Below are 27,694 nucleotides of genomic sequence, written 5' to 3' on the forward strand. Positions count from 1 at the left end.
TCAAGGGGAAATTGGGCCTAAGGTTGTTGGTGTTGGGTGCATGCTTTTGGTTAGACATACCATTGGTCCGATATCTCAAACCCTCACCCTAACCTCCCACGGGGCAGCACACCTAAACCTAACCTTAACCCTCTCCCAACCCAACCAACCTTAATCCGGTCGTTTTAACGCACTCCTCACAAACCTTAATCCAATCGTTTTAACGCACCCCTCACCAACCTTAATCTGGTCGTTTTAACGCACCCCTCACAAACCTTAATCCGGTCGTTTTAACGCACCCCTCACCAACCTTAATCCAGTCGGACCAATGCTATGTCTAACCAATGCTATGTCTAACCAAAGTAGGCCTCCTGTTTGGGTTAGTGAAAGGCCACAGGTCACCAAAATCAGCAAGGGACCAGGGTCTTCCTCCGGGGAGCATGCAGTAGCACTGAAAATGACATGGCAACCCGGTCAGTAGTTTTCTAGATATGTTGTTGGGAACCAAAGTAGCTGATGGATGGATGGACCGACCGACATTGCCAACATTTAGTCATCCTTGTTGGCTAATCGTAAATCAACATTACATTGATTTAAATCTTTGATAAATTGAATAAATTGTGATTAGGCCAATTGCAAGTGATAACTAATCGAAATATGATTTGTCCATATGTGTGTGATTCATAATAGGCCCCTTTGTCTCCGCCCCAAGACCTTTTTAAAACAACGCCCAGTCATTTCCATCATGGTAAATAATAAGCCTGACATTTCTGGGCAATTTGAACAGATCTGTGCCATGTTTTCAATTATTTGTTGTCTAGAAATATAATGAGGCGCAGTGATGGTCACAGAAGTACAGAGAAACCTCATCGCTCTGCTGTGAAAAAGTTTAGAAAGTGTTAAAATCTGCAGTTCCATCTGACACCCTCCACTCATAGTTTAAACTCCCAGTCCCCACTATTATTTGCAGACCAGCAATTGAATACGCAAATAAATTATGATACATAATAAGTGTTTTTTATTTAATCCTTAAACTACAGTATCTGCTTTTTCCATAATGCACACTTTCACTAATTTGCAAATCAAACTTTCTTCTAACAACCAAATGGGACACAATGGAGCATTTACTGGTGGCTGGTTGTGTTAACTTGGCTAACCACTGTTTTTGTTTTAGCTATTAACAGCTGGTGAGATATCATTTCAACTCAGCCATTTTAAAAGGTCACTTGAGAGGCCAGAGCAAAACATTTTTGTGTTTTTAGACTTTTCCCTCATTGTTCCCCTATTCCTTTGTGCTTTCTCCGTTTCCCCTCATCCCAGCTGTGGTGCTCCGAACCCTGGAAGCACTCTCCCAGCCTCTCTCGGTCTCCACACAGCTGCCAAGCTGCCTTTTCCTCTAGGGTGGCTGAGGGGGGTGAACAGTGAAGAGATTGGCAGAGGCACAATTTTGGTGGTGCTTCCCAGTGATGCATGATTTTCGCTCTGGTTGTAACGGGGCTCAAGCCAGTGAGAAACGAATGGATCGGTTCTTAGGATGTTTATCGCTGGTCCCGCCCTCCTATTCCACCACACACACCCCCATAAACCCCACACACATCTCTCTGTCTTCTCACTCTGACATTGACAAATCCTCCCCGGGGATGAGATTATGTTGCACGCTCATCGTGTGTGTGTGTGTGTGTGTGTGTGTGTGTGTGTGTGTGTGTGTGTGTGTGTGTGTGTGTGTGTGTGTGTGTGTGTGTGTGTGTGTGTGTGTGTGTGTGTGTGTGTGTGTGTGTGTGTGTGTGTGTGTGTGTGTGTGTGTGGAACGCTCATCATGAGGGGGTGTGTGTTGCACGCTCATCATGAGGGAGAGAGTGTGTGTGTGTGTGTGTGTGTGTGTGTGCGGGCGTGCGGGCATGATGTGATTATGTAAGTGCCAACCCTCTATGGAAATCAGAGGAAGTGTGCGAGTGAATAAGAGGGAGATGTGCATTGGGGGAAGGGACGGTCTTTCACGCACCATCTGGGCATTCATACCCCCCCCCCCCCCCCCCAACACTGTTTAGGCAATTATACCAGAAATGCATCTGCAATTCATCTCTGTCCAGCCCGCCCTATGACACCTTTTTTTAACATGCAGATTTAGCACTGCATATTCTACATATGTACTAAGTAACATGTCCTCCTGTCTGGTGCGTGGTGAAAGCATGCTGTATCAGACGGGGTCTCAGTCATTCCTTTGCCCTGCCAACACAGGCACCCTGTTGCACACAGAAAGGCTCCACGTTCTTTGGCACATTAAGAAACCACACACTAGCCCATTGTGGGCCGGCACCGGCAATTATGGTTATGTTTCCCAGTTCTCCCCCTTCTCTTCGGAAGCCACTTCCATTTTGACATAGGCAGCAAAAGTATCTGACATTCTGGCAACCGCCTCTGGGGTTAGGCTTTAGAAAACCCATTTCCTCAGATAGAACAGAGCACCATTTACAAGCGGGCTAATAAACCCTTGAATTGAAGATCGAAGCAACTTGTGAATTTAACAATCAGTGTCTGTCGTCATTTGATTTTACAGTACACACTTTGGAATCAGCTCACAGCTGATCTCAGCACTTTAGTATCAGCCCTCCCTGGATGAACTTGTGTATTTCATGAATGTGATTAACATGTGCATAGCATGGTTCTTAAACCAATACCACACATATACAGCAGATCACGACCTACTGTATCACATTACAGAGCACTGCATCCGCCCTCCGCCCTCCGCCCGTCACCGATGTAATTGTTAGCATTCCAGCCCACCCAGAACAGTTCTAGCATTGATGCACTGTACAAGGACCATAGAAGGAAGTGGTGGGGGCAAGGGAGTCAAAACCCAAACAGAGCATGTATATGAGTGTGTGTATATGGGGCCATTGACTTTGCCAACAATACTGACAAAAAGCACTGTAGAGCTGCTCTACCCATACCACAGTGCCTTTAGGAAAAAGAAAAAAACATTAACAGCAGATTGTTATTTCAAGTGAGTCACCATTTTCCAATTCTGTTTTCTTTTTCCACTTTTTTTTGCTCTGGGTGACCTATTTCATGTTCCCACTTTGCAGAAAATGGTCTTATAGGCTTACTTTATGATGCTTTGCTGTGAGCCAAAGCCAGCGTGACTGGTGTATCTGTACAGACTGGGCCCGAAAGTGTCATTTTAGGTCATTGTGATCTCAAGGCGTATTTTGTTACCACTTCGGCCAAAGTTGTTTCAATAAGGAATATACAGTACTGCATACAAATTACGTTTTATAGGGCTCTCGTGTTTGATAAAGCCTAAATCTTGTCTCGTTGGCAGCAGATCAATAATGTCTCATTGCTATTGATGTCCGTACAACTCTGATGATTTATATTCTGAGACTAACATTCCTTTCTGACACAAAGGCTTTCATTGATATGTAATTGATTTCATTTATTCAGTCTCCCACTAACTGCAGTTTTAACTGTGGTGCAGTTGAAACGAGGACAAATCCCTAATTTATAAAGAAGCTCTGCTCTGCACTTGTGCCTTGGACTATATCAGGCCATAGATTCTAATAATCATATTGTCTAAATTATGCCACAGGGAAATTATCTGTTACTAAAATTATCTACTCCTAAAATCTGTGATGCGTTGTGTGCTTGTATGTAGATCTTCTTTTTTTGCAATTACAATGAGAGCCACCTGGTGCACAAAAGTGGTGGCGCTTGGGTGCAGCATGATGAGAAGCAATTCCACTATGATGCACGTCCGGTTTTGTCGCCATCTTGGATTCTAAAGTAATAGCGAGGTCCATCCTTGCTCTAGAAATGCCAGACGCCGTGCAGACGAGACCGTGCCTCGCAACCGGGGTGCTTCCAGAAATGGAAAATAGCAAGGCAATCTTAAACGGATTAGGATGAGTATACACATCTAGAGCACCTTGCGTATTTATTTAATTGGACGAGTATACTCGTCCTTAGCATCAAATATGTTAATTTGCCCAAAAATAGGGATGCCAGAGTTAATGTGGTTATACGGGCAAAGATGATTTCTTTACGGGCAAAGATGATTCCCTTAAGAGTGATATTGGAAAGAGGTCAGAGGGTGAAATCTTGACTGCCGTCACTTTAAAGGCAGCAGTGGATCAGGGGTAGAGTGGCCGGTAGAGCGAGGTTCCCGGTTTGATCCCGGACTCCCCAGAGTTAGTGTTGAAGTGTCTTTGAGCAAGACTCCGAACCCCTAATTGCTCCCGATGTGCAGGTTGGTGCCTTGGATGGTTTCTTCCACTATTTGTGAATGAATGTGTGTGTGCATGGTTGAATGTAATGCACAATCTATGTACAGTGCTTTGGATAAAGCGCTATATAAATGCACCATTTACCAATTAGTAGCCTCCTTTCAGCTCTTTGACAAAGAGTACAGTTTATTACCAGGCCAATACTGTAGGCAAAAAGCCTCCCATTATATTTTCAAAGAGTTGTCTCTGATTTGTCTTGTCGTCCGTCCATCTGTCTGTCCCCTACAGAGTCCAGGAGCAGCATATCCGCTATGAGCCCATCTACATTCCAGAGAGCAACAGCCAATCAGAGGTGGAATATGCCGAGATCAAACGTCCTCGTCTGGAGATGGGGCCGGAGTCTCTGATGAGGCACTCGGCCCACCGGCCAGCGCTGCCTCTGGGAGGGGCAGAGGACATGGCAAAGGTCAGTGCTGATGTTAAACCTGAACACTGGACTCTCGCTCTGCTAGTCTCTGACCTCCAGGTCTGCTGACCATGGGAATGTAAAATCACAGATGGAACGGAAGGTTGACTTGCTGAGCCCCGCTGGAATATTTGGGGTTCTTTTTTCTTTGACAAAATTAGCCATTGTTTGCAAGTGTATAGCCACCAAGTGTACAGTTTTAGCAAATTACAGGTTCACAATTGAGCTTGCTACTGCCATTATGCATACATTTATTGAAGGGCGCTAGCCCCTCCTATATACAGCTTTTGTCCTCACACGTCTCAAGATTAGATTTTGAAGGGAAAAATTACATCATATGTAAACGAGCAAATCAGCTAACCAATCACAGGCAACAGGCATTCTGATTGGCCAGTATGAGATGTTGCATGATGATGTATGATGATGAGAGTGCCCCTCACTTCACAGGGATGTGATTTTTATATATTGTACTAGAAGTTCGGGGCACTCCCGACTAGAGATGTCCCGATACTGTATCGGTATCTGAAAAGTATCGGATCGGCCCTTATTTGGTCAAATCGGGTCATATCGGTATCGGTGAATATGCCAGTCTAAGCACAGATCCAACACAGGGGTAAAGGGACAGGGTTGACACTATGGCAGGGAAAAAATGTTGGGCCATGTTTGCTTTCGAGTTGCCCAAACTGCATGTGCACATTTGAGTGAGGAGTCTGCTATAAACACAACACAAGATATATAGCTAGATGGCTATAAACACTATTCACGGTTGGTGGACTTCAAAATAAGATCTTGTTTTTTTTTGTATTATATTATTATTCTCTGGTATCGGTATCCGTATCGGATCGGCTAACACAGAAATTGTGGTATCGGGATCAGATTCGAAACGAAAAAAGTGTTTCGGGACATCCCTACTATCAACCCACTACGCTTTCCGACCAAGGGGCCAGCTATGCACTCCAATGTTGAAGCGCTGGGCCCTAGTGGTAAGAGGAAGGACTGCAGGCGGACCCGTGGATTCTTGCGTCATCCTTCTACTGCCACCTACTGGCATGGAGCTAATTTATCTCACGCAGGTGCACAACAGCACACAATCAGTGTGTACTGTCACGCACACAGATACTTTTAACACCTTTTACACCGGACGTCTGACCTAAATGTTCTCCCGACATTAGTCAGGACAGGACAGTTTGGTGTGTACTGAAGACGTCGAGCAGGGGGAAAGAAAAGCCTGAATGGGTACTAGGGACGCTTTAAGGTGATGGCAGCAAACACACACGTCCCACTCTGTGCAGTGGCCTGGATACTGCTGAGTGTTCCTGTCTCCCCCCAGGGTTACAGAGGGTATTATTAGACATGCCACCCCATACCAGTCACAGAGCAGGCTATTCTGTGCTGTGCCGGGTTAGCTCGAACTCCAAGAGCAGTGTTGAGAAGACCGAGGCAGTTGTGAAACAGCAATTAATAAATAATAGAGCTGACCTAGATTTCAAAATACTGCAGTGGATGGAAGTGTGTTACGAATGGACAGATCAAAGTGGCTCATTTTGCTAGTGTGATGTAGGGAGATCGATGTTCCTCAAATCACACACAGAGACACTTCAAACTGCCAGCGGGGGCAGACGGCAATGGAACGGTAAATAGATTCACCAATAAAAGACACACTGCCAGAGAAAGGAAAAAAAATATGATGACTGTCTGTTAATTAAGCTAGCAGAGAAATATTCAGGAATACTAGTAATTTAAACGCATTATTACTGTCACAGGCCGTCAGATACAATCGCTGCATGGAAAGAGCCCAATGAAGGCAAGAGAGGGACCGCATGGGGGGGGGGGTATAGAAGTGAAGAAAAGGAAAAGGGCAAACAAGCACAGATAAAGGGGAAAGGGAGGAGTAAGAGACGGTAGATGAACAGGAAAAGAGGGAGTGTTCTTGTGCTGTCAGTCTACGTCTGACTAAGCTGATGGTTGTAATGTGTCATGACTCATGAGAGCACGTTGCTTTAACAACCAGGAGAAAAGCAACTTGTTTGAGAGGCCTGTGGGCTGCCATACCGTCATCTTGCTCTGGTGGCAACGGAGCTCGAACCATTGATGCATCCTACTACTGCTGTCTTGATGTATAATGCAGTACAGGCAGAGCCCTGTGGCTTACTCATGGCGGACCTCCGCACAGCACAATGAGGGGCCTTGTTTTCTTTCCTGAAAGAATCCTGGATTGGGGGGGGGGGGGGGGGGGGGGGGGTCTGCTGTCTAAGCCCCTGCCTGTTGATCAGCCATGGCCCATGGACAAAGAGAATAGGGAAGATCTGTGTGTGTGTGCGTGTCTTAGAATGTAAGGCTGTAGTGTTTGGTCTGGTAGGAGGACTGCTGATGGAACGTCATTCTTCACACCTCCGTGGTGAACTCACAAAGTTTCCATGTGTGCCACACGGCTAAACGCGTGGGCAGGCTGTCCGTACGGCAGAGATATTTATGCTGCTGTGGAAATCCATGCAGAGCAAAGGTGACAGGAATACATTTGTGGCTGGGCTGGGGTGGCCGGGGAGCAAAGTGGACCGCTTCCAGCCTACCAGACTTGATATGGTAGCTGCGTGCTTGTGTACTACCGCCTCTCCTAGGGCACCTTTCCCCTACTTGCTCGCCCCCACCCCTCATCCAACTATTGGCATACGAAGGTTATGCTCTATATTTTCAGTCATAATACTGGCAGCAGCTCTGCATGTGGACTGATTAGCTCTTTGGCACAGGGTGCACAGTGCTCAGGGACAAGTCTAGGCAGCAATCATCACACACTGGAACGGACACTGAAGGACTCTTGTCACGTCCTGTAGACCCCAGACAGATTTATTTTAGACAGCTACCATTTTTAGTATAGAATATCTTGCTAAAAGGTTAAATTGCTCCCTAGAAAAATGTTAAATTATTCAGAAAAGGGATGGATATTTTTAAAATATTATGTTCTCTCCCAACCCATTATCCTAAATGTTCTGTTTTAGACCATGGAGCTTTATTGAAAGCAGAGAATATTTGTTTGAAAGTCACCTGGTTTTAGCAGCTTTTAGCATACATAGCAGAAGAGTGCACAGCAGCAGATGCAGCCGAGTCTGTGCGTGCAGTGTGAACCAGAGGGAATTACATGAACTTATGAGCACCTGCTAGTATGAAAACAGGAAGTCTACGGCTTTATTCAGCTATTATCTGGAATGCATGCTCTTAGTCTATGTGACTTGCATTAGCACAGGCAAGTGCTCGATAATCAACACATAGTCTCTCACAGCGAGAGAAGGAACATGACACAAATAGAACACTCACACATGAGGAGGGTTATTTGGAGACAAAAAAAACGGTTGCCTTTGCAGCCTTAGGCATCATGCACTTCATGTTCTGAAATATGACTGGAGGCAATAGCGAGTGTTGTTGCCAAGGGCGTCTGAGCTGTGAGCTCTGCCTTGCCAAGGGGATTAGCCATTGGCCTGTCGTCTTCTCACACTGACACAGGTGTAGTGGCTGTGGACGTGCCGCACTCCTGCTGGCAGTGACAGAAGACAGCGTTGAGGTTCCAGATCAGAGGGAGAAGAGCTCCCCGGAGAAAGCTGTGCTACTTCTGACAGATACACTGTGAAATCCCCGTGTTAATTTAACTTGTGACAGTGTGTAAACACACTCTCAAGAGTGACACTTTGGATTTTGCAGTGTAGAGTTGTCATACCATCATCAACTCCCTCCTGGCTAAGCACATTCTGTACGCGCTGTACAGTAACCCTTTTACACATCCTGTCCAATGCAGAAATGCTACTCCGCCTCACTGTTCTGTGCAGAGACAGTGACAGAGTCACTGGGGGCACGGTGGCACAGTTGATAGTGCTGTCGCCTCACAGCTAGAAGGTCCTGGGTTCGATTCCCGCTCAGGACGCTGTGGGCGCTGGCGGCGTGTTTCCTCCTCCGCGTCATCAGTGTCCATACCCGAAGGCGGGGTTGGCGAAAGGGCCTTTCTGTGTGGAGTTTGCATGTTCTCCCTGTGTCCCCTAGGGTAGGTAGTAGGTACCCTCACAAAAAACATGCAGTAATCCTGGTCACTAAACTGCCTCCCCCTGGCCAGCCGGGGCGCCTGATGGAGGGGAAAGGAACTGGTTGGAATAACGTGTTCCTTCCACGCGCTACGTCCAACCAGGGAAACTACCCCCTGTCAGGTGTAAAGGAGCAACTTGGACACTCAGGCATGAAGGAAGCATGAGTTCAAGTCCGTTGCTCTCCCCTTGTCCCCCATATATGCATGGGGACTAGGTTGGTAGAGGGTGTGTAGAGCCCAGGATCACATTAGATGATTGACACAGGGGTGAAAAATGGGTTACAAAAATCGTGGGATAAAACATATATTTAAAAAAAAGAGACAGTGACAGTGCAAAATTGATGTCTGCAAATTTGGGACAGCCTGCAGGACAGGTGAGATATTTTGATTATGTAAATGATGTCTCAGATTGGTGAACCAATAGGAGCACCTGCCCCTCCAGACCAGAAATCACACAGGCCGAGGCTATAGTCGCCACCTAACCTAGAACAACCAGATAACATTGTGCTACTGTTGTGTGGATGTATGCATATTGGGGAGACGGTGACGCCCGGGAGCTGCTTACCGCTTGAGTTTGAAGAGCTGGAGAGTGAGAAGAGGTAGAGAAGATGAAGGTCTTCTGCAGCATGTTTGGAGTCCGGCTTGGTCAGGCCTCCCAGTACAGCTCAGCTCCTGCACCACTTTTGCATGTTATTATCACTATTTTAGTGTTTGTAAATATTATTTTATTATTTATTATTATAAACTGTTGGCTATAGACATTTTTTTAAATGGAGGGACAGACAGTAGGCTGACAGGAAATGGGGAGAGAGATGCAGTGAAGGTTGTCGGGATTTGGAGTCGAACCCGGGGCACACTGCCAGACTGGATTACCAGCCAAGGTGCCTGGACCGCTGAGCCACAGCCCAGGCCTGGCTATAGACACGTTTCCTCAGCCTGCTCTCTCCCCGGCTTTCCCCCCTGTTTCAGGGTTGTTTTAAAGGTACTTTTTTTTGTTCCCATAGTAATCAGTGTTACGTGTTCATAATACGTATAATACGTATAATACTTGTTGTCAGTGCTTACTCACATGAAGGGTAAAAGGATCCCGGTTTGTGGGTTTGAAAATGCCATGGTCACCCTAGTCTGAAGAGGTGAGTTTAAATTCAGACTGCAGCAGAAAATGGGGAGTGAGTATGCAGTCCTTACTCAGAATAATGGCACGTCTTCTTTACGCCACTATTGTGGGATATCGGTATAAAAGTGTTAGTGCCTGTGTTCTTGAGTGTAACACTTATTAGCCGGTGTCCTTGACTTTACTATGGAAGTATTAGAAGGCTGCCCAGTTGAACCTCTTTACCCCACCACCACATGTCTATTTGAAGCATTGAGCACTTTTTGTTTTTTGTTTTGGTATAATAGAGTTTTCACCAGCTGTTAAGAATTGAAGCTGGTGAACTATGCTTTTTATTATGTTGTCTTATTCTTATTCTTATTCTTATTATTTTGTGATCACTCGAAAATGCAAGCATGATGAAGACAATAATACATCATTAGAAATGAATGGGATTAAGTATTGAGAAAACTGAATCAAACCACTATCCGAGCATCGGGGAACAATAAAGACATGTTGTTCTTGCTAGTTGATGTTCCCTATCTCCCAGGAACCTAAGTGCTAGTGAAGACTGGTCTATTATGTTATGTCATAATGTCTGCTTGCTTTTACATAATCAGCCTGCTCTCTCCCCGGAGAGAAGTCAATACTATCTGGCTTGCTGAACCTCACACAGTGGGGGAGGGGAGCCTTATTCATGCTTAGAAAGGGTGATATTTCTGACAAAGTGAAGCCTGTGTTTAAGTGTGCGTGAGCGAATGGATGTTAGTGTATGATGTGTATGAAGGATTTGTGTGTGTGTGTATGAGTAACTGTCGCTGACAGCCTCCGGGCCTCCTCATCCGACACAGCCCCTCAATCCCCCCATGGCTCTGACATTTCAGTCCTAGCAGGTCCAGGGAGCTAGACTCCAGATTAGCCCACTTATATAACCTTCATTTCAGCGGGCTTAAAAATAACACGTACAAAACCCCGAGCTGGATCTGGATCACCACATCATGCACAGACTGGAGGAAGGCATGGCATATGTTATATTACTATAGATGTTCAGGCTGCTACAGTACGCCGCGCTGATCAGAGCACTGTGCCGAAGCTCGCCCAACCAAATCTGGATGTTACGTCTGTGACCTCCTCTTGGCCAATCAATTCCAGATGTTATGTTTGTGAATTGTGACCTCCGCTTGTCCAATGAAATTGTGATATTACGTTGTCCACCCACACCTAAGTCAATTTTAATGTAAGCACAATGCAGAGGATGTGTTGGTGACTTGGTTTTACTGCAGAGATCAGTGGCTTATTAGGACCACCATTGATCTTGGTATAATCTCCCCTCGTGCCTACAGTTTCTAATCAGTGAAGCTGGTGGCTTATTGTGGCTATACACACCAAACTGACTTGTCCTGACTATGTCAGGCTAATGGTAGAGATCAGGCTGGTCAGACGTCAGTTGAAAGGTGTTAAATAAACAAGAGGGGCGCTCTTATCATCGTACATCATCATGCATCATCTTATACTGGCCAATCAGAATGCCTGTTGCCACAAATGTACGTCCTATTTATTATTATCCTAAATTCTCCTTTCATTGTCAATGGCAAATATTGAGACGTGTGGGGACGAGATTTGGCGGACATTTGACCTAATTTCTCTTTTCATTGTCAATGGCAAATATTGAGACGTGTGGGGTCAAAAGCTGGGGCACTCTTATCATTGTACATCATCATACATCATCTAATTTCCGGCCAATCACAATTTGCGTCCTCACCTTAGACACCAAAATTGTCCATTCATTGTCAATGGCATTTAATGTTTGTGTTAGGACAAAATGTGGGTTACACGCACCAAAATCTGGACATAGGAGGGGCTCTCGGCCTGTAGCTGTAGGCTGTAGGCTCGCTGTGTACACACTACACATCGGCGAATGAGAGTAAATCTGCAGTGTAAAGAAAAAGGTTTTCAGAAGTATTGCACAGAAAAAACTAACAGATGGAGCATTTTCACACAACTCCTCATCGTGCATCTCCCCCACATTCACTTGCTTTCTGCCTAGCTCTTGACATACTGTACTAACATTGCATGTTCAATGTGTTCACGCATCTTTCTCTCACAAACAACCAGAGAGCTCTACCACCACTCTACTACTCTACCACTCTACTACCACACTCCCTCTTATCGATGCGGATTGTGCTTGAGGGTCAAGAAAGACTCACGGAGGTGCCTCACCACCGACAGCCATGCACATACAGGATATATACAACCAATTTCCGTCCATATCGACAGCCGGACGTCAGCTTAGTGTGTCACAGCCTTTAGAGATATTCCTGCATGTTTCCATTTCTGAGCTGATAGGCATTGCTGTCATTATTTTAGCTTCTAGAGCTGTTTTCTAGCTTCTAGAGCTGGGAGTTTTATCCAAGATGTCTGCTGTACAACCTTCATTGCAGCCATCACCATCACCCCTTCTCTCTCTCTTGCTCTATCGTACGTTTCGTAACAGAATATTTCACATTTCAAACAACCATTGTAAAAGATAACAAGCTTGCATCTTTGTTGTGAGTCATTTCACCTAGCCATAGCCTATGCTGTGACTTCTTATTCATTAGTGTGTGTGGTCTAGTGACTGTGAAACACTGACACAGGCTTTCATTACCCACAGGACCTAATTACTTGAGTGCGTTGCCTTCCCAAAGGATGTGCAGTCAAGGTCTTGGATCGCGTCTAGTGTGGAGTAACCCACAGACCCTCGCAACAAGAGGAAAAGAAGGGAAATGGGTGGATGTAGAGAGAGTGAGAAAAAGGGTTGACACACTGTGTACTGGGTGGGGTCCAACCGTGGTTTTGTCCTCTTGAGACCCACGGCCAGATTCTAGAGGGTCTCAATAAGCCGCTGTGTGCCACTAAGGCCCCCTAACAGCTCAGTAAATCAGGCCAGTGTCATGTTTCTGCTGTCAATCAGCCTTATCTAAACATAGAATTGCACAATGTCACAGGGTAGCTATTGTATCCGCTTCCCATCATTGGTCTGTCATGGACATCTGCACTCTATTTCTCCATTCACTTTAGCCATTGCTTAAGAAGCGCACTGCTGATTGTATGGAATGTTTTATGTCGAGCTTGTCACAGACCCAGAGTGATGCACATCATGGGAGCTGCTGTGTTCATTGTCTTGCCCAATGACACACTGCTGTTTCATGGACTGAACCTGTGAACTCCTGGCTGCAGGATGTTTTTAACCACTATGTTACCCAGCCAAACCACAGACTGAGAATGAGAGAGCCATAATGTTTTTCTTGCTCTTGGGGTGTATTAACCCTGTATGTTATAACCTCCTCTGCTCTCCCCTTTCAGGAACGTGGCAGTTCCATGGGGAAGCTGGAGCCCATCTCCCCTGTCAGTCCAGCCCAGTTGGACCCAGACCTAGATTTGCTGCCGGCCAGATTCTCCAAGGAGGAGTTGATCCAGAACATGGACCGCGTGGACAGAGAGATCACCATGGTGGAGCAGCAAATTAGCAAACTACGCAAGAAACAGGTACAGGTAAACAATACATACAACATAAGATAGTACAGTAACAACCACTAGGTTGTCACATGGCTAATCCTTTAATATTTGGTCAGTTTGAATATGAATAAAACATTTATCCCCCCTCTCCCTCTTTTTCTTTTATAGGCGAGGGATTCTGCACAACTGCAATACTGTATCTTGTTTGCATTTTTTATTTTTTAACAAAACATTTAAATAGAAGGCAACTTCTTGAGATTTGGACTGCAGTTGTAGATATTATAGCAGTAGTTACATGTAGTTGTGTATCCCTACCTTACACCTTAACGTCTGCATTCGGATGACACTTATTTGCTGTACATTCTGAGATTGAAGAATCTGGATAGCATCATGTTTGAAACTTTCTTAGGATGGACACAGCATCACTAGGAAATGACCGTTAAAAGGCATCAAAAAGCATTATTTGTGCATAAAATACACAACATTAAGACGTCCCACTAAAAATAATACACAATAATACTTGCCACCAAAGTATGGGCTAACTCACATTGCAAATGTGCACATTCAAATCTGACCAGATTTGAGGTACCACATGATAACTGTGTTTTTTTTTACCCATCGTTTTTGCATGTAAATGTTCCAGACTTGGCTAGTGCTGGCATGATCACTGAATCCGCTTAGTGGCAGCATCTAGCTTGTATAGAAAACGTTAACGTGTGGTCTAACTTTCTCTGCCAGGCTTGAGTTGGCACTTATTTTCGCGAAGTCTTTTAACAGAGACTTTGTTGTGTTGTAATTACTGCATTGGAGTGCCGCAGTTCGTTCTTGCTCAACGTTCCCCAACTCTGCCTCTGGGCAGCTGCATTCTCTCCTCTTTTGCTGCCTCCTTGCATTTTTTACAAGACAAAAGTAGGTTAAAAATATGTATAGCTATAAATAACAGCCTCCTCCTCCTCTTCCCCCCCCCCCCCCCCCCCCCCCCCAGGGGGCTAGGGGAAGATTATTGCGAAGGTTTTGCGACTGTTAAACCCCTCGTATTCCTCCATTGCAGTCTCTCTTGGCCGCCTGCCACATCATGTTTAGCTGTGCGGTGAAGCTTTTTTCTCTCTCTCTCTCTCTCTCTCTCTCTCTCTCTCTCTCTCTCTCTCTCTCTCGCTCTCTCTCTCGCTCTTTACCACCACCCCCAGTGCCTTCAACCTCACAGTCACACCACCAACCTCCCACCACCACCAAGCTTTACCCATATCTACAACCACTCCTCTCTCTCTCTCTCTCTCTCTCTCTCTCTCTGCCTTTCTCTCTCTTGTCTCTTTTTTGGCTGGCTCTTCGAATGCGGCTCTATAAATCTGCACCACCTGCAGCCTGTGGCAGGGGAGGGTGGTGTGGATGGGTAGATGGGCCGTGCTGGGGCAGCCGGCAGGGGGCGGGGGGGGGGGGGTGGGGGGGGTGCGGTGGGTGGCTGATGTGTGGTGAGGCCTGTGAGTGACTGAGAGGGTAAGCTCTGCTACCTAAGAAAAATAAATCAAAAGACCCCTCCCCCCTGCACCTCCCTCTCCTTCAACACACACTGTTTTTTTATGGATGTTTTCTTTTTTCCCCACCCCCCGCACGCACAGTCGTCCACCACTATACTGCTTCCACCACTATCGTCCACCCAACCCCCCCCCAACACACACCCCCCACCACCCCAAAAGCCCCGTTCCCCATCCCCCTTTTCAAGCTCCCTCCAAGCATTAAAACATCTGGAGTAATTAAGTGGTATGGTAAAACTTTATTTAAAGAGCCCTGGCAGAGGGGCGGGGGGAGGGGGGAGGGGGGCTCAGGTTCCAGTCTGTGTTGTGTCAGCCAGCCAAGGACGGCTGGTTTATTTTATTTTACTCTGCGGTGGGCTTGGGGTGGGGGGGTGGGGGGGGGGGGGGCTCTCTGGGAATGTGTGTTTCTTTTCCTCCAGCAGATGCTTATCCGTGCCTGATCGTGGCACACAATGATCCATCCCGCCCCACACTCATGCAGCTCCCCTGGCTAGAGGCTGCATCTCTCTGTCCGCTGAGGCTCTGGCCAGGAGCGGAGGGAAGTGTGTGTGCGTGTGCGTGGCGATGTCGGGGGATTCGCTTTACTGTAGTGTAGATCAACTCATCGCACGCCACTGGGCTCCTGATGGACGGTCCCAGCCCCTCCTCGATAACAGTACTGCATATGACATGCAACAATCCCCAGTTTTAAATAGATTTGAACTTTCAATCTAATAGTCACGACTACTAGTCATACGCGGCGGCAGTGGCTCAGGGGTACAGTGGCTGGATGGTAACTGCAAGGTTGACAGTTCGAACCCGGGCTCCCCCAGAGTTAGTGTCGAAGTGTCCTTGAGCAAGACTCTGAACCCCTAATTGCTCCTGATGTGCTGGTTGATGCCTTGCATGGTTTCCGCCATCGGTGTATGAATGTGTGTGTGAATGGGTGAATGTAATGCACAATCTATGTAAAGCGCCTTGGATAAAGGTGCTATATAAATGCTGATCCAGAATATCACCTGATTTCACTAGACGGACGTCCCTGGATGAATCAGAGAGATTCCGATAGTCAGATCTGGCCCAGAATAAGCTATATTATTTCAACTGGTGAAGACGTCCTGGAAATGACGTAAAGATCATCCCCATATGGGTGATTTGGCCTAGTCCTCTATGTCACCGGAGTACGTCATCATGACGTCATTTGGCTTGGTTTCTGTATCAATTCATTACGGGACACATCTTTTCGCTTTTTATTTGGAGACTGCTCTGCGTACCACTAGACTGGGTACCACAGCTTGATAATCACTGTCAAGAAGGCTTTGGTTGGAACACAATGCACAACCAAGTATTTTTATATTTTTCATCCTTTATTTACCCAGAGTAGTAGCTGAGCACAAGTGCTCATTTTCAGCAACGCCCTGCACATAGAAACACACACACACACACACACACACACACACACACACACACACACACACACACACACTTAAACCTGGGAGCTGACCAATACAACCACAGTCTTGCTGTTGACCACTAAGGAGCTCCAGGGGGAGTTGTTGGGGGTTCAGTGCCTTGCTCAAGGGCACTTCAGCGGTCTTGGGTGAGTGATGACAATCACTTCCCCACCCAGATTTTGCCTGTCCGGGGAATCGAACCGGCGACCTTTCGGCAACAAGGGCGCTCCTCTAACCCTTAGGCCACCGCTGCCCCTAAAGTATAAATTAAGAAAGTTAAGAAAGTGGTCAGTGGTGTTGTGTGTACCAGGAGCCACGAAGGACTGAACTGATAGACAGACAGTATAACCCCCCCCCCACACACACACACACACACACACACACACTCTGACTGCAGGCAGGTTTGCTAGCTGGCTTTTCTATAGTTTAAATACACACATAGTGAACTGATAAATATAATTAGACACTGGTTTCCATTCTGCGTTTTTGTTCAGCTTTTACTAGATAATCAGCGCTGAGGTCTTTATTTTTATTCTTCCTGTTTCTCATTGATGTAATGATGCCACGACGGAAAGCAGCAAACAACCTTGAAGGCCCTTCCAGTAAAAGGGTTCTTGGCCAATGCGATAAAGTGGTGGAGTCACAAAGCATGCATGTTTTTGTTTCTCTTTCTGTCCCACTGCGTCTCTCTTCTCTTCCTCTCTATTTTTCTTGTCTTTGTTTCCCCTCATCATATTCACACGTTCTAGCCGAACAGCAGTGCAGTGGCTTTGTTTACAGGCTGTTGTGGTAACCCTTTGATTAACTGGACCCTGGAGAGTTACGGCTAATAGGACAGTTAGTCCCATCACCGCTGGGGAGCAGGAGGGAGAGCTCATCTCTTTCTGTGTCTCTCACTCTCTTTATCTCTCCCCTCTCTGTCACGCACGCACGCAGGATGTGCTGGAAGACCAGGGCCTTTTGGGCTTCGTTTAGCGTCGCTCTAAGGTTAACTGTCGTTTCTGTTTGGAACAACTGTTCCAACGCTAATTCCATAGGCAACTGCTGCACAGTGCACAGCACACAGCATTCTTACAGTACATTGACTTGTTTGTGTGTGTGTGTGTGTGTGTGTTTGTGTTACAGCAACAGCTGGAGGAGGAGGCAGCGAAGCCCATGGAGCCGGAGCGCCCCATCTCACCTCCGCCCAGCGAGGCCAAGCACCGCAGCCTGGTGCAGATCATCTACGATGAGAACAGGGTCAGTGTGTTCAAAGAAAATTGACAAAGTAATTGAAAAAGCACAGCCCCCTCAGACATTAGAAGGACAATATCGGTCACCATGCAGAACCAAGGACGTGTGTTGTCTAACGTGGTTGAAAAGGAGTTTGAAGTTACATGTAAATAAATTGTAAACACAAAAGCCAGAGTAGACGTTAAAACGTGAAATACCCCTAAAATTCGATACAATAGGAAAAAGATTAATCTGTCAGACGAGTTGAATTGAATCTACTTGTCACGTTTGTTACTGTTGTCGTAGCACTGCCCCAAACGCAACAAACACTCCTAGTGAGCTGCTCTTGACCCAAAATGCACACAAACACACACACTCGCTCTCTTTCTCATCATTTCTTTATTTTGCCTTTAATTAGCAAACCCTCCAATGCATAGCTTTTGAAGATTACGTCATATTTTTGAATGTTTGTTTAGAGTACAGCACTTAAGCCATAAATTGTTTGCCAGCCAAGTCTATGGACTTTGTGGATATTACAATTTGTTTGGAGCACTTATGATGTAAATCGTTTGCCAGCCAAGTCTATGGACTTTAATGTTTGTTTAGGGCACTAAATGGCGACGTAAGTCATGTGGCCGATACAGTGGGCCCCTTACTTCACAGGAGTGTGATTTTCTTTTTATATATATAAAATAATAACCAGCGGCAATAAAACAAGGGAAAATATTGGTGGGTGGCTACTGGCTACATATAGTATATAAACCGATGTTGAAGTGTCACGCCTAATTACTATTACTTGTAAATGTCACAATGGACAGTGGGGGTTGCCCTGTTTGCTAATGGAGCCATTCTCAATGCTCTTAGTCCACCTAGTGGTGAGCTGTATGTTACCTTTTGTCCCCTGATGTGTATGGTATTTTAAGCAGACGTGTCTTGGTGACGGCACTATCAACATGTGCATTGAAAACTGCAGGAGTCAATATGGCTTATAATTTAAATCAAGACATTTGGCATAGAGAGAGCTTGGCTGGCTCAAACAGTCTCCTTACTCCCGTCCTCAGGAGAGCCCTCTGGTTAATTATGAGAGTGAGTGACGGGTTATTGAATGCAACAAAACAAGACACAAGCCGGACTCAAACTCGTGGCACAGTGTGTGCACTGTGCACCCAAGACTGCTGAAACCACAGCTTCTCTGATTAGCCATCAAAGAGCAAGCAAACTGCCTGCCTATCGACCCTACGCACTTATCACACAGAGCTGAATACAGGCAGAATTAGGATGTGGGTGAAAGCTCATAGGCAGGCGCACTCGTATGAAAGGCTGGAAGTGCTAGGATGACTCACCAGTGCTGCTCCACAATGCACAGTGACCCCTGGAACACTTTCCACTTCCTCTCTGGCTGCCAGGAAGTACTCAGTCCTGCTGTCCTGCCTGGATGTTCTCTTTTATTCTCCCTGTACTTCCATGACTGGTGGCTTCAGCCGTTCATTTCAGTCATACTCGTCTTCACCACATACGCCTGTTGCGTACTAGCGTCAAATGCATATTTCATATGTGCTATTCCTTCTCCCCCCCCCCAGAAGGTCATACTGCCTTACTGCAGTTCCAACCAGCACATACACAATGCACTTTGTATGCATTAATAGTCCCCATCATCCCCCCACCCGTCCTGTCCGGTGTCTTCTGCACTGCACCCTTGTCAGGGAGAGTGGTGCGTGTGTTTTTCACCACCTGATTGTAATTACTCCAGCTTCTGAGCTGGTGTCAGTGCGGTTTCATCTGTCCCCCCAACCCCCCCCCCCCCCCCCTCCCCCCCCCCCCACCCACACACACACACACACACACACATACACACACCCTCAGGCTCAATGTCACCCACTCTCCCCAGACAGGGTTACACACACGCACCCCCCTCCCCTTTTTGACTTTTCTTATCCAAGCACTGGGGCAGCTCAAGAGTTCACTCCTCTCGTATTTGTCGCACAGCAATTACGGGCATCAGTGCTAGGAAGGCACAGCAAGGCTGCATTATGATAATCCTTCTGCACTGAGCTAAATGGAACCCTCCAGACGTGCACCGCAGTGTATTATTTAGCCCTTTCTGTCTTGTCTTGTCTTGTCTTGTGACTGATTTGTCTCAGTCTCTGTCGGGCGCTCTGTCTCTCTGTGTTGGCTGTTAACTGGCTGCATGCAGAGGGAAACTACGGCCACATGGCTTAACCCAATTGAATTGTGGCCTCCCAACTCTGGGGCGAATATTTCGGTGGACCTGCTGTTTTCGCGAAGATATTTAATGTAGAGCAAAAACAGGAGATTGGCCTAGTATAGAGTCCTGGGGGACTCAGTCAACTAAGTATCGGGTAGGGTAAGTGATTAATAGGTTATGATCAAGCTGCTGTTTGATTTGTTGCATCTCCAAAGTAACCCTCCACTGTTCCAGTAACAGTCCCTGTATCTGACCACTGGGGGGCATGATTGAGGTGGCTGGACCAACCTTCGTGTGTGTGTGTGTGTGTGTGTGTGTGTGTGTGTGTGTGTGTGTGTGTGTGTGTGTGTGTGTGTGTGTGTGTGTGTGTGTGTGTGTGTGTGTGTGTGTGTGTGTGTGTGTGTGTGTGTGTGTGTGTGTGTGTGTGTGTGTGTGTGTGTGTGTGTGTGTGTGTGTGTGTGTGTGTGTGTGTGTGTGTGTGTGTGTGTGTTAGAGTTCTCAAACTCTGCCCGAACCCGACATTTTAGGGCCGGGCCGGGCCCTAAAATGTATGCTAATCAGTAGGGCCGGGCCGGGCCTGGGGCTCCATGAAAAAAAAAATATATATTGAATTTGTTTAGAATAATAAAAAGAATAGTTCTGTTCTGTCTGTTTGTGTATTTATCTATTATGAAGATGGTGCTGACTGGCGTTTCACGTGTGTGTGTGTGAGCAGCATGGGTATTGGAGAAAATCTTGGCTCCTTTGCGTTCCCCCCCCCCCACCCCCCCAATGTTGACTGCCTGCATAATAGTTAGTAAGTAAATAAGTATGTCATGTACTATGTAGCCATGTTGGTCAATGCACTATTAGTCAAGCTGTTGAAATGAGAATATCATGACCAAATGGAGAGCTTTTCTCATGCTCCTATTTCCTCCTCCCAGTGGACTATAGGCCTTTCTTAATAAGTTGCTGCAGCTCGTTAAGGGCTCCATCAGCGTTGTGGGCTGAGGCAACACTCTGCAGTCTGTTACACCTGCTCTCCAACGAGGAAGCAACAGGGATGTGGAAAATGGTATCAATGCAAAATGACTCGCTGAAGCGCAAATGCGTATCCTATTTGCATTTGAGGGGATCCGTGTTTCCTTTTGAACTTGCATCATCAATAGAGAAATGTTGCAGAAAATCAACAAGGGGCGCTCTCATGTTTGTGCGTAACCTCAATTGTCATCTTACTTTTCACAATAACCATTCTTTCAAATATTATTTTTTATTTGCGAGTCAGTGGCCAAGTGCCAAAATTATTTAGACAGCAGAAATGTAACGTTAATACATGCAGTTACAGGGCGTTCGCGTAGTGCAGTGATAAAGTCCAATGTATTTGTATTTAGTTTGTAAAGTGAACATAACTATAACTAAATGCATTTGAAATTAAATAATTATTTTACTTTTCAGGAGTCCAATTCAAAAATAGCAAAAAGAATATTCAGGATTTCAATGCAAATATAGCAAAAATAGCTGATCTACAAGCTCAAAACGCTTTGCAGTGCGACGTGCTTTGAGCTTGTAGATCGGCTATTTTTTGCTACAACAGCAATATGCAATGTGGCCCTCTGGGGTAAGTGTGGAAATATATTGGGCCTCCATTGTCAAAGTTGCCCACCCCTGGTCTACATGGTGTTCAGGGAAGGGAAGCCAGGCGGGGAGGGTCATAATTGCCACTGCATGTAATCCTACGGGCTGGTGTGGGAGTGTTGCGTGGGGGGAGTAGGATGAAGGCTCTAAGTCCTCCCGGTGGGGGCTCCTCACTGGTAGGTGAGTCAGTGGGATACAACAGCAGTCACAACACAAAAATGGTTGTGGGAAGGAATCAAGTGGCATAGCGACTAAATTGGGGAGAAAGATGGTTAAAAGGCAACGTCAATATTGCGTTTCAAGACACCCTCGGATCTAGCGCTCTTTTTTTCCAGCTGTAATGACAACAGAGCTACTAGGGTAGGGGGTGTTGCTAAAAATACTACTAAAAGGAATGTTGGACAATTTGACTTCAGAAACTGGTGTACCTTCCAGCAAGGTGGGAGGGATGGAGAGAGAGAGAGATTTGGTGTGTGGCGGAGAACAGATGTTGTCAGGAACGCTGCTGTGCGGTGTTCAGGCTCTCCCATCCTCTCAAAACTGTCCACCTCCTCCCACACACTTGATGTTTCCTTCTCCCTTCTCTGTCTCCCTCTCTCTCTGTCTATATGTCTCTTAATCTCTTCTCCCAGTTCCCTCCGTCTCTGTCTTGTCTGCTTCACTCCCATGTGTCATGACAACTGCAGCACCGTGGTTACCAAAGGAAATTAAGTGAGATGGAAATGTTGCTGAAGGAGAATCTACTACAGTATTTGATCGATTTAGTGGAGTGGAGAGAGGTATATAGAGCGGCAGGATAGAAAATAAGAGATGGAGAGTGACACAGAGAGAGAGAGAGAGAGAGAGAGACGAGAAATGGGGCCAAAACACTGAGTAGACGAGGCAGGGGACATTTCTCACGCTGATCCTGTTTTGGAGCTAGATATACAGGTACGTAAATCTATCTTAGATGGAGGAGGTGAGGAGAGGTCACCTCCTCCCCAGTCTGCCTGTACAGTCCTCACGCCCCAGGCCAAGACCTCCCCCGTCTTCTGTTTAGGAAGCTGCCAGGAAACCTCCATCCCATTTTTACTGGCTGAGTGCTGGAGGCAGCAGAGGTGAGGGTGCTGGGTCTCTGAGCTTTCTCTCTCTTTCATCAGACGTGTCTTATGGGATAAGCACAGAAGCCCCATCACTCACTCTTCCAATCTCTGTCCCCATCAGTGCGTTCTCTCTCTCTCTCTCTCTCTCTCTCTCTCTCTCTCTCTCTCTCTCTCTCACTCCGTTCACTCTATGCCCTGTATCTCTCTGTCATTCACTCTGTTCACTCTCCTGCTCTCTCTCTCTCTCTCTCTCTCTCTCTCTCTCTCCCACTCACTCACTGAATCACTGACTTCTCGCTCACTCGGTTCTCTCTCCCTGCCTGCTCTTCCCTCTCTCTCCATGCTCCCTGGCTGAGCATGTGCTCAGGGAGCTGAGCAGTCCTTTCTCTGGAAGAGGGGGAGAAGAAAGAACAAGGGAGCAGAGGTGAGGTACTGCAAATCTAGCTCGTGTTAAAAGCCCTAATAAGAGCCCCATGCAACGACCCACCCAGCCATCCTCGCCTGTCCATCCAATGGAGCGCTTTTCAGTCCAACGTCAGTGATTGAGTGAGCGGGGCTGAGTGCGTTGCCATGGTGACGGCAGAGGTGCGGACGGCTGGCTAACATGTGCTGCTCGTCTGTTTGTTTTTTACCCCTGCAGAAAAAAGCAGAAGAGGCTCATAGGATTCTGGAGGGACTGGGACCTCGGGTGGAGCTGGTGAGTCTGGATCTGTAAACTTTCTCTTGTCTTCTTTTCCAACTGTATTCTCTCAGCATAGGCTTTAAAACATATCTTTTTGATTTGTGTGTGTGTGTGTGTGTGTGTGTGTGTGTGTGTGTGTGTGTGTGTGTGTTGGGGGGGGTGGGGGGGGGGGGGTTGAGCTGAGCAAGCGAGAAGGAGGAGCTAGTTTAGTGTAGAAGCGAGTAGCCAATTCTGTAAAGCCAGGCCCTCCTGAGAATACAACCATGCTTCCTCTGGCTGTGGTCGGCTTCCCCAGTGATGATGAATGTACATAAAGTCCTTGGCTTTCCTCTCTTGGGTCCCTGTCTGAAAAAAGGCCACGTTTGATCAATGTACTGGCCTTTGTGTGTTGACCACAGAATCATAGCCCTATGGTAATGTATTTGTCAAACTCTTATACAGTCAAAAAAATATATATGTTTGTGTGTGTGTGTGTGTGTGCGCGCGCGTGCGTGCATACAGACACAGTATATACTATGTATGTATGCCAGTTTGGGAAGGATTTGATTCAAACAAAAGCTTTAGGTTCAGTCTTGCTGTATTATATCATGAAACCTGCAGATTATTTTCTGTACTAAACTCTGTAAAATCTTTTCTATGTGCTCTAAAATGTATTAGCCAAGGAAGAGCTGTCTGATCTTCAACCTGCATGATATAAGCCATTTTTATACTTGAAGAAGCCCATTCATATAGCCGTTCAGTTCAGACATACAGTACAGAACCTACTGTATGGCAAAAAGATAAAGAAAAAAAAGGTGTGTGCTTCTCAACCTTTTCAGGGCCTGACCCCCAAAATAATCATACAGTATGTGAACCACCCTGACAAGCACTTGGAATTGACAGAGTTGAGGCGTTCCCTTTTGTTTGACTCAGTTCCACAGATAAATATTGTGAAAATGGCGCTCTAGAAGTCCACAACGTCTCACGTTGTGAAGCGTTGTGAGCTTGTAGATCGGTTATTTTCACATATGTTGTCTCTTATATTATTTGACAATTTGGTCGATGTTGAACTGGTTTTAATAGTATAGTTTGTTGGTCACTTTTGATGCGGTAATGGTGTTTTTCTTTTCTTAAATTTTTTTTTGTTTGTATTGAAAAAGTTTCAAAGGTCCTTGACCCATTTTAGGCGGGAACCCCTTTTTTTAAACATTGTTATAATTTAGCTATTGAAAAATAGCACATCTACAAGCTCATAGCGCGCCACCGAGTGGTATAGCAGACCTACAAGCTTGTAGGTCTGCTATTTTTGAAGAATCGTGAAAATATTTATTTCAGGATTTAGAAGATCTTTTTTATATTTCGACGTCAGGCCTAAATGGGTTAAATTGGCACTTCATCTGAGAACCCTCCCAAACTCATGTGGGGACGCCCGACCCACAGTGTTAGCGCCGTATAGTATGGCATGTGTGTTGGTGTTGTGGCACCCATGTGGGGCAAGCCTCCCCTGTCTGGTCTCCTCTCGGTGTGTCCGCCTGTGAAACTGAACTGTCTCCCCTGACGGCATGGCTAACCCTTTCATCTTTCTCTTCTCCCATCCCAGCCTCTTTACAACCAGCCTTCGGACACCAAGCAGTACCATGAGAACATCAAAATGTGAGTCTCATACACACACACACACGCACACACGCACGCGCACACCATCCCCACTTCTGCTTTAGATACTTTATTTGAATCCACCAATTTTTTATTTACATACAATTCAGAGTCAAGACAGACAGACTCACCTGAATGAACCTGTTTTTACATTTAAAATGTCTTTAATTGATTGATTGAAGTTAATTCGTTCTTTAATCATCGAGAGACTATTAAACTCATTTTTGACTGGGACCGCTTTTGATCAGCTGTCTAATCACGACTGTAGACAAATTCAGGGCTTGTTGGAGCTGATGTACTACGGAATGTGATTTTTTGATTGGCTGATGTATGATGATAAGAGTGCCCCTCACCTCACACAAGTGTGATTTTTTCTTTATGCACGCCTGCTGTCAGCCATAGAAGTCCCTCCTCCTCTCTGCCTGGGATCGTTATTAATCAATATGACCATGGCATCATCATCATCATTCGAGTGCCCACGAGATTCTTCATGATCTTGTCGTTTGCTAAATTGGTCCCTTAGCCTTTGACCTTCCAGGGCCTCACTACAAGGCAGTAGTCTCTGACCTTCCAGGGCCTCACTACAAGGCAGTAGTCTTTGACCTTCCAGGGCCTCACTACAAGGCAGTAGTCTTTGACCTTCCAGGGCCTCACTACAAGGCAGTAGTCTCGTAACCCTGCTGGGGAGGCATACGGGTTCTACACCTTGCCTAAGAGTCACCCGGTAAGACGGGGGTGTTCAGCTCATAGACTGTAAAAAATATGGACAAAGCGTTCCCCGGGTCTAACATGAACGTAAAATGAAGCCTGTAATAATATGCTAATTCCTGATGTAAGTCGCCATCTTTGGTACCAGCTGGCCATTGGCTGGCTCCGTTTTGTATACCAGCTGGTCATTGGCTGCCCAGACAACGAGGCGGGACTTCCCCCCTTCTTCTCCGTTGGTTTTTATTTTGACTCGAGTGGGAGGGGAATCCCGATCATAGACTGTAATGGTAGCCACGCCCCTCAGAACATACGTGATGTTTTTTTTTCTTTATGGTCATTTTTTTAATTAATGGGACCATAATTTTCCAAAAAGAATATTATGACATTAGAAATGAGACTTTAAACTAGTGACTGGAAGAAGAAAGTATTCATGACCATGTTTATTAAGGTAATACAGTCTAGGTGAAGTTGGGCCAAAATACATGGGCCTCTATGGAGCTATGGGGATTTTTGGGTCCGGTCCAGCGCCACAACAGGCCATTATATGAACTACCGATTTCAAATGAGGCTTCACGAAATATATGGCTGACTGCCCCCCTGGTTCAGCTCCCTGAGGCTTATACAAGCCCACATACCCTGTGGATATGGCAATATATTAGACAAAATACAAGGCTAAAAGACAGATACATGCACAGCCGCTAATTCAAGCTGATTAATGGCTGTTATGTGAACAAAATGCATGTCGTGCAATCCCTGCTCCCCCCCCCCCCTTTTTCAGCAGAAAAAGTGCTCTAGGCAGCACCTTCTTTTTGAGTGTTGCAACCCAGACAGCTGTGTGTGTCCCTGCCTTGGTCCCTGGGTCCCTCCCTGTGTCCGAGCACGAAAATAGCTTTAATAGCTAGTTTGGTTGGTTTTCACCACCAAGTGTCACTGTTGCGCAGCCTAACACACACACACACACACACGCGCGCGCACGCACGCGCGTGCACGCGCGCGCACACACACACACACACACACACACACACACACACACACACACACACACACACACACACACACACACACACACACACACACACACACACACACACACACACACACACACACACACACACACACACACACACACACACACACACACACACACACACACATACATACATACATACATACATACATACATACATACATACATACATACATACACACACACACACAAACTTTATATATGATGATTTCGGGTGTGACAGACAGTACAGTACAGTAGGGACTCCCTGGGGACCCCTAGACGGTAACTCTGTCATTTCTCTGGACGTTCCGGGGACCCCCACACAGAGTTGCACCACTCACTTCACACGGGTGTGATTTTCATTTAAAGGTGGCTATAGTGTGAACATACCCTTATCCTGCCTTATGTAAGACTATTAGTCTTTATGTGCACTGATAATCGGGCCGTGACAAACCTGTGCAGATCAGATAGCTGCAGTACAGTAGAGTTACTGCAAGTTCTGGCACTTAATGGCACTGTTGTTAGGCAGGGTAGCATACCATAAGACATCTATCTCCACTCCTTTTGATCCCTGCGCTGTTTGATCAGTATTATTGCCTCAAAGCAATCAGGTGAAAAGTCTGTCTTTGTGTGTGCGCGTGTGTGCGCGCGCGCGTTTATATGCGTGCGTGCATGTTCACAACACTGTGTTATTAAATACCACTGTGCTGCTTTGATGCAGGACAATTGACTTCTTTGTGTATGTAACTGGTTTGATGACCTTGGCTCCTGTCCCCAGTGGGATAAACGAGTACCCTTCGCTCCCCACCTGCCCGCACTGCCCAGACCATTTACCATGACTAGAGCTTCTTTTGTCTCTCATTTACACACGCACGCACGCACTCAGAGAGAGAGCTCTGACCACGCACTTATTATTATTTTCAGTTTTATTCTTAACACTAGGCCTTTTATTGAAATGTTCTTCCATTAGCTTGACTGTGTTACTTGAGAAGCCTTCAGCACAAGCCTTTGAGTGTGATTAAATTTTAATCCCAAAATGTTCCACACGCACACGCCCCACGTTTTGGTGCTATTTACCCTAAATTACAGCATACTCCAATTCCTCTAAAATAGTATGAGCTTACCGCTAGACAAATGAAACCTTTTGCAAGGGTCCAGGACTACTAATCTACCCCTCCAACCATCTGGTGTCCAGAGGACAATGTCATCTCTGTCTTTAGAAGGCCCTAATCTGTAAGGTCCTGCTTCATTGACAT

At 46.1% G+C, this 27,694-nt stretch overlaps 1 protein-coding gene across 21 annotated transcripts in view; it reads left to right on the forward strand.

Annotated features, from left to right (window-relative positions):
- Nucleotides 1-27,694, forward strand: part of ncor2 (nuclear receptor corepressor 2) — a 151,907-nt gene that overhangs the window by 52,401 nt on the left and 71,812 nt on the right. For 11 of the 21 annotated variants that reach the window (XM_083784875.1, XM_083784879.1, XM_083784873.1 and 8 more), the window contains exons 4-8: nucleotides 4,491-4,668; nucleotides 13,176-13,358; nucleotides 17,419-17,532; nucleotides 23,048-23,104; nucleotides 24,669-24,721. In XM_083784875.1, the coding sequence (XP_083641001.1) occupies nucleotides 4,491-4,668; nucleotides 13,176-13,358; nucleotides 17,419-17,532; nucleotides 23,048-23,104; nucleotides 24,669-24,721 (585 nt within the window). Of the gene's footprint in view, nucleotides 1-4,490; nucleotides 4,669-13,175; nucleotides 13,365-17,418; nucleotides 17,533-23,047; nucleotides 23,105-24,668; nucleotides 24,722-27,694 lie in introns of all 21 variants that reach the window. The other 10 variants (XM_083784860.1, XM_083784863.1, XM_083784877.1 and 7 more) reach the window with 1 other exon arrangement.

Source organism: Protomyctophum parallelum (genome assembly GCF_964188405.1).
Source record: "Protomyctophum parallelum genome assembly, chromosome: 15".
Taxonomy (NCBI): Eukaryota; Metazoa; Chordata; class Actinopteri; order Myctophiformes; family Myctophidae; genus Protomyctophum; species Protomyctophum parallelum.